General features: G+C 37.0%; 1 protein-coding gene and 1 pseudogene across 1 annotated transcript; both read left to right on the top strand.

Moving 5' to 3' along the window:
• The first annotated feature begins 624 nt into the window (after positions 1–624).
• On the top strand, positions 625–2,651 carry LOC146924030 (uncharacterized). The gene is made up of 2 exons (XM_085711812.1): positions 625–652; positions 1,645–2,651. Exons 1-2 carry the CDS (start codon positions 625–627, stop codon positions 2,649–2,651), a joined length of 1,035 nt encoding a protein of 344 aa, XP_085567938.1.
• Positions 2,652–3,408: 757 nt separating this feature from the next.
• Positions 3,409–5,933, top strand: LOC146924029 (uncharacterized; annotated as a pseudogene).
• The last annotated feature ends 2,009 nt before the right edge of the window (positions 5,934–7,942 follow it).

The following is a 7,942-nucleotide window of genomic DNA, read 5'->3' as shown; positions in this document are numbered from 1 at the left end:
TGTGAGAGACCATTACATCAGTTTGTACATGAATTTCACTCTATATTCAAAACTCAGCATGACCTTAACAATATAAAATGTTGATCTAATAGTACGTAGGTGTAAAAATTACAACAAACTCACACCAGTATCTGCACTAAATGTGACAACACCGAAATTTTAGTGCAATCCAAAATGAGTCAATGTAATTGAATATAAATTTGAATTTCATATGGAAAAGGAAACTCAATGATAAAGTAGAGGATACTTCTAAACTGGAAACAATAAAACAACCAAATATTCAGCGATAAAACATACGAGGACATGGTCAAACTCAATCTACTCTAGCAGCTCCAACACCCTGTGATACTCACCTAGCAGTCAATAAAGTATAGGTTAAGCAAACTCACATCATATTGTCAAATTATATGATTTAGCCAATGCTTAATTAGAACATGATGGAACTAGCACTAGAAGAGTACTTTGACTGAAATTTTATAGTGCAATATGATGGAACTATCTAGATTTTTTCTGGTTCAACTACAACTCAAAAGAATCTCTGTATTTTCAATTGAAATTGTTCTGAAATTAGGCTTGTTAAACTGATGATTGCTATTCTTGTAAAATTGAGTAATAAATTGAGTAATGGCTGTACTTGTAAAAGGGTTTATGGGTTTACTTGAGGCCACTATTACGTAATAACTTCAAATTGAATTAACGAAATGATGTTGTTCTATCATTAACCATATTTCGGTCCAAATCATTAACCTCTAAATCTTTCCTAATAGTTTTTCTGTTGATACTACCCTTCATTATTGAACGTTTTATTAACCTTTATGTTTCATACTTGAACATTTTATTAAGCTAAATAACATCAATTAATGAAATAAGTTTCTCAAACCATCATTTATGAAAACAACAGAGAAAGTATGAAAAAATTTGACATTTTCAGTTTCATCCCAACACTTCTCCTAAAACAAAATAAATAATAAAAAAAAATGAACATTCTCATCATAACCCTTTTCCTAAAAACAACATTAATCACGAAAAATCACAAAAAATGTAAATTATACCAACCCATTGGTACTTACATTTCGATCACTAATTATCTAATATTCGATTACTTCCTAATTCAAACTTATGTACTATGATGATCCTACACATGAGAATCAAATTTCTGTGTTTATTCTAGTACTCAACACTTTAACAATTCAAGCCTATATTTTCCAATCCATTGGTATTACATATTGAATCCAAAACAACATATTATGATAACATATTAAAAACATAGCATGAAATTTCCATTGTCTAATCTCATTACTAACAACCATTTAGATTAAAACATAAGCATCACAACAAATTTCTCTTCTAAACTAAATCACAATTCTGGTGTGAAAAACGCGTTTTCTCCCTCTGCTAAGGTTTCTGCGCGCTGTTCTTCTTCTTCCATGCTTCAAATCGATTATGTCTTGTTTCTTCCCATTAAATTAGTGCAATCGTGTTAATGAAATTGTGTTGCAAAGATTGAACCACACTTAATTCATCACTAGAAACTGGCACCATCGATTTTCTTCCCCATCTTACCTTTATCATCAATATTGCTCTATACTGTTTTCACGACCTGACTGTTTCCACAAGATTTCTGCCATGCCTTTTGACTGGCAGGCAGAGCTCTCATTGCCTGCAGCTACTACAGCCAGAGCCGCACCATCTCCCATGGTATTGACATTAACAGCGGCGGTCTCAGCTCCTACTCCACCACCGCGCTCCTTTGCTCAAGCTCTGGTGGCATCACACAACAATGTTCCAAAGACCACAATGCCGCACCTACTATTCGTGGTGATACACTCTCCATTCGGATTACTCAGCCAGTATATGAAAAGGGGGTCAATTTTCGTAATAGAAATCTCCGTGGCAGATTAGTTCTTAACAAAGGTGACAAACCCTATGCGTCAAAGGAAATTGAGGACAAACTTAAGAAAAAGTGGAAGACGGTTGCTCCTTGGACGTTACTTTCTCTTGGTAGGGGTTATTATGAATTCTTTTTTTCCAATGAATTTGATATGCAAGCTGTTTGGGCGGTGGGAACGGTAAATTTGAAGTCGGGGTTGTTACGCTTATTTGAATGGACCGTTGATTTTGATATGCATAATCAGAGAAACACCCATGCCCAAGTATGGATCCGATTGATGGCGCTACCACATGAATATTGGATGGAACAGACTCTCCGCGAAATTGCTATTGCGGTTGGCACGCCGCTTGTTCTTGACAATGCAACTCTGAAAAGACTCATTGGACATTATGCCCGTATACTTGTAGAAATTGACTTTTCCAAGAGGATATTTCATGAAATTATCGTGGAAAGGGAAGGTGCTTCTTATCCTGTAGAAGTTGTTTATGAACGAATTCTGGATTTTTGCTCGCATTGTCAGACACTTGGACATGACGTTACTAACTGCTGTTGGTTGTACCCAAGGAAGGATGTCATGTCTAAGGAGAAAGTTGCAAAAGGGAAGACGCAAATACCAGCCACCAAGCCTCAGTGGGCGCCTTCTAAAGAGAATCCCTCTGGTATAGGTTCATCCAAAGCTTTCGAAGCACCTACTGCTACTTTTGTGCCTCAAAAAGCTATGCCTGATGCTGAGGTTCCCACACCTGCAGCTCCAACATAAAAACAGACATCCGCCAGCGTGTCTGATGAGATTCAAAACAGTCCTCTGCCTTCGCGCCTTATGTTGGAGTTAGTTTCCCTCGATGATGTGCACGTTGACGTGCTTGCGGATGATGTGGAACAAGTTCATTCGGAACCATGGGAGGAGTTGGAGGATCCTCGGGTTCAGAATGTACATGTGCCACACCCATCCTTGGATGCCCATATTTTTGAGCATTCTTCATCGGTTGACTTGGAGGCCTCCACTTCTGCTAGGGAGATTTCTCCAAATCAACTTGATATTGTTGTTGCGCACGATGACGTGCAAACCAGTCCCCCAGAAGGCCCCCTTGTTGTCAGATCCATTCCGGACGACACCGCCACTTTTTTAGAGATGGAGAGACTAGTCCAGAATTACACGGTTGAGAATTTGGGGACTGATACAAATGCAGACAACATTTTGACTCTTGAACCGCATAGCAACCCGAATGTTCAACACGACTTGGACCTTTGGATGGGTGTCCGTGAAAATGACAAAGCCAATGCGGAGTCACCTTTCATTCCAGTTCTATCAAAGAAATAAAAACAGCAAGTTTAGAAGCAGCTTCAGATTGATAAGCCACCACCATATAAGACCCGTTCTCAGGGAGGATCTAATTCAGGTTCTAAATGAATTTTCTATATTGGAACGTTTGCGGTTTTGGTAATTCTGATACTAAAATTGAGTTAAAGAATACTTATTTGTCTTATAAACCTATTATTATTTTTTGGCGGAGCCAATGATTACATTTGCACAGGTTCCATCTTGGTATTGGCATAGTATTGGTGTTACTAAATATTGTACAAATGTTAGAGATAATTTGATGCCGAATCTTTGGGCACTTTGGGGATATGAGGTCACTGCTTCTGTTATATTTGTGTCGTCTCAGTGTATTGCTTTGGAACTTACTTTGCAGCAGTCTTCTGTCTACATAGCGGCAATATATGCTAGCAACTCTCATATTACACGCCGTCAGTTATGGGCTGATCTCACTCACTTGCAGGGCTGTTTTCAGGGTCCTTGGTTGTTTGTTTGGTATTTTAACGCGGTGCTTGGAGCTCATGAAAAAAGGGGCCGCAACCCTCGTGGAGTCAGACAAGGGGACCCTTTGTCTCCGCTTCTCTTTTGTATTGCGGAAGAGGTTTTGAGCAGGGCGATCTCCATGGCTTGTTTTGCGGTCAAGATTGTGCCTATGTTTTATTGTCGTGGGACTTCTATTCCTACACACATTTTATATGCAGACGACGTTCTAATTTTTTGTGCAGGTATTAAACAAAATATTAGATGTTTGCTGAAAATCTTTCATGACTACTCTGAGGTGTCGGGGTAGATTATAAACAATAGTAAAAGTCGGTTTTTCTCGGGGGCTATGACATCCTCTCGGTCACAGATGATTGCGGGAATGATTGGGTTTAGTGCTGGCACCATTCCATTTTCTTATCTTGGATGCCCCATTTTCAAATGGAAGCCGAAAGGGACTTATTTTCAATTCATTATTGACAGAATCAAGGTTAAATTTGCTACGTGGAAGGGTACTTTGCTGTCAATTATGGGACGAGTGCAGCTCGTTAAATCAATTATTCATGGTATGCTTGTGTATTCATTTCATATATATATATATATATATATATATATATATATATATATATATATATATATGTGGCCAAAATGTCTTCTTCATCAGTTAGACTCTTGGATCAAAAATTTCATTTGGAGCGGCGACATTTACACTAGCAAAGTTTGCACGGTTTCTTGGAAAATTATGTGTCGTCCTTGGGCAGCAGGTGGTCTGGATATTAAACCAACTCGTATTATTAATGAGTCCTTGATTCTTCAGCTTGCTTGGCATTTTTTATCGGGGAAGTCTCAATGGGCAACGCTGCTCCGTAAGCGGTTTGTTAAAAATGGCACACCGATTCAACACTATTTTCAATCTTCGGTGTGGGGGGGGGGGGGATTAGAGATCAATTGGTTACAGTTACTTCTAATTCAATTTGGATTATTGGTACAGGTACAGAGATTAATTTATGGCTGACAACTGGCTCGGTAATAGTTTGGTGGAGCTGTTGCACATTCCGCCCGCTATTCACAATCAGTTGCGTGCTACGGTTGCTGACATTATTGTTGATGGTGCCTTGCTGCTCCCTGCAGCAGCGCTGAATGCTCCTGAGGTGGCAGTCCTTGTTGCTGACATAATTTTGCCTACTGATCCTTTGCCTGATTCCCTTGTTTGGCTCCACTCATCATACGGTAAATTAACTTCGAAGCTAGCTCTCAATTTTCTGAAACCTGTTGTTGTTACTCTACCATGGGCTGCTGCAATCTGGAATTCTTGCATCCCTCCTTCGCATTCATTTATTCTTTGGCGCATCATGCATGGGAAAATGCCCACCGACGACAACCTTCGTCGCCGTGGATGTATAAGTGTTTCGATATGCAGTTTTTGTTTGCGCAAGGATGAGTCCTCCGAACATTTGTTTCTTCAATGTCTATTTGCTAAAAATATTTGTTAATGGCTGGGCGGTCTCCTCTATACCCCTTTTTTATATGGTATCTTTTGTGGCCCTGCTTGGTTCCATTCCATAAAATTGTTCATCCCAAATTCATGACATTCATTTGACTGCGGTCATTCACTCCCTCCATGGTATTTGGCTGGCGCAAAATTCTTTGCGTTTCACTGACCAAACGGTCTCCTTGTATTCCACAAAGGTTCTTATTCAGACGGCTATTAGTTTTAGTGGCAATATTTCAACTGGTAAATGTATGGTTTCTGATGCAAATATTCTAGATGCTTTATCGGTCTCTCCTCACAATCGTCGTGTTAGCGATATTTTGATGGTGTATTGGAAGGCACCCTCGGCCCCTTAGATTAACGTGAACATAGATGGCTCTCTAATTGGTTCTCATGCAGCTTGTGGGGGCCTGTTCCGTGACCACCGAGGTTCCCTTTTAGGCGCCTTTGTGTGTAATATTGGCTCATCTACTGTTTTTTATGCTGAGGTCTACGATTTTCTTCTTGCTTTGGAGTATGCAGTTCAGAAAGGTTGGAGAAATGTCTGGTTAGAGAGTGACTCGACGAGTGCTCTTTTGGTCTTTAAAAACCAGTCGCTTGTTCCGGTTTTACTTCGTAATCGATGGCATAATGTTTGCAACCGAGGTATTCAAATTATCTCATCTCACATCTTTAGGGAAGGAAACTGTTGTGTGGATTTTCTGGCTAATATGGGTCACACGATTCAAGGCAAAGTATGGTTATCAGACTGACTTCTTCTTGGACCGGCGTGGGTTCCCTCGTTCTAGGCTCCCATAGTTAGCTGTTTTGCTTCTGTTTCTGTTTCTTTTTTTGTTTTCTTTTCTTGAGGGTTTTGGCCTAGTCCCCCCTCTTGTAACCTTTTCCCCTTTTATTTAATAAATTTTTTCCTGAGTTTGGCGGCATAGGATGGGGGTTCTGCGGGGTACCAACCTAGTTGGGATGTCGTTGCTTCCCCTTGATGCCTGTCCAATCTCCCAGCTTAGCAAAAAAAAAAAAATCATGACTCTGTTGATCAGATTTCATCTCTAATTTACACTTGATGAAGTGGCAGCACCACAATATATTATAATACACTCTTAATATCTATCTATACTATATATAAAGAAAACTACCCCTTTCAGCACACTTTTGGGTTGGATTTTTCTTTTCAAAAATACCCTTAATTTTTAATTTTAATTTTAAATACTAATAACACATGTAACAAATAGATAATAATAAATTTAATTTAAGGAGAAAACTTACACACAATTTCTTATGAACTGTTCTTACTGTTAGCCAATTATAAAATAACGAGTGGATTACTAATCGATGTCACTAATCGTCTTCGTTAACCATCTTTTACCTCAGTTAACCACAGATCAAACTCACAAAAAACTAGCACAAAACAAAAACTCATGTTACTTTTTTATCAGCCGATTTTACGTTGTACATCTGTGTTGTTCCCCTTAATACAACCGACAAAGATTGACAACTATTTTCATATCCCTTCCACAAAAAACAATATTTCCATATTATTTTATTACTTCCACAAAAAACAGTATTTTCATATTATTTTATTAATATAATTTACTCTTCCTTAGCCTTTGATCAATTGTAACAAACGTGAGCAAAAAATAATGGTAAAGATTGAACTTTAAATCCTCGAAAAAAAGATTACTAACAAACGTGACCAAAAAATATTGTTAAAGATTAGACTTTAAATCCATTAAAAAAAGATTAGTAACAAACGTGAGCAAAAAATATTGTTAAAGATTGGACTTTAAATCCTCTAAAAAATGATTAGTAACAAATGTGAACAAAAAATAATGTTAAAGATTGAACATTAAATCCTCTAAAAAAAGATTAGTAACAAACGTGAGCAAAAAATAATAATTTTACATATTGGACTTTAAATACTCTAAAAAAATATTAGTAACAAATGTTAGCAAAAAATGATGTTACAGATTGAACTTTAAATCTTAGTAACAAACGTGAGCAAAATATAATGTTAAATATTAGACTTTAAATCCTCTAAAAAAAGATTAGTAACAAACGCGACCAAAAAATAATGTTAAAGATTGGACTTTAAATCCTCTAAAAAATGATTAGGACTCAAAATATTTTAGAAAAAGATTTGTTAGCACTATATTAAATAATAAGTAGGGTTCTCACAGGTAGTTCGTTCCCACATTGTTTAGTTTTTCTCAATCTCTCTCAACCCTTTGCATCAAAATTCAGAATAAACCTGTTTAGTTTTTTTCTTTTTCTTTCATGTTACAACTAATCAAAGTCGATTAATTTTATGGATTATATATTTGACTTTGCTGGTTTATAATCAATTATGATTCAAATTGTTTACGATTAATTTTAATAATTATTTGACTTTGCTAGTTTATAATTGCTTATACAAACTATGATAGAGTGGTTTTTTTTATATAAAGAGAACCGTGGTTTTTTTTTAATTATTAAATAAAGGGAAAATAAGCAATAACATCCCCTGCCATTAAGCTCCTTCCACTGTCGTTCAAAGGAATAAAAGCATTGCTTTTTTCTTTGTGATTCCAAACGTTCTGCATGTATACAATTGATAAACTGCTCCCATGGCCCCTATCCAATATCCAACAAAATACAGTGAAATCAAAGTGTTAAAACCGTTTAAACAATTCAAAATTGTTAAACAATAACAACACTCATGTTACCAACAACTAAAAATAGAAACACTAGAAAGCTTCAAACCACTATCTTTTGTTTTTGTTCACAC

The sequence above is a fragment of the Medicago sativa genome, chromosome 5 (assembly GCF_051527215.1).
Source record: "Medicago sativa cultivar Bolivia chromosome 5, Bolivia_mono, whole genome shotgun sequence".
Taxonomy (NCBI): domain Eukaryota; kingdom Viridiplantae; phylum Streptophyta; class Magnoliopsida; order Fabales; family Fabaceae; genus Medicago; species Medicago sativa.
Note: the sequence above shows the minus strand (reverse complement) of the source record. Positions and strands in the feature narration are given on the sequence as shown.

Excerpts from the sequence above, each read along its gene's own strand:
- LOC146924030 (XM_085711812.1), top strand. The coding sequence starts at position 625 with ATGGCTGTACTTGTAAAAGGGTTTATGG. Across the intron at positions 653-1,644 it reads ACTTGTAAAAGGGTTTATGG|GCAGAGCTCTCATTGCCTGC; the intron begins GTTTACTTGAGG and ends TTTGACTGGCAG.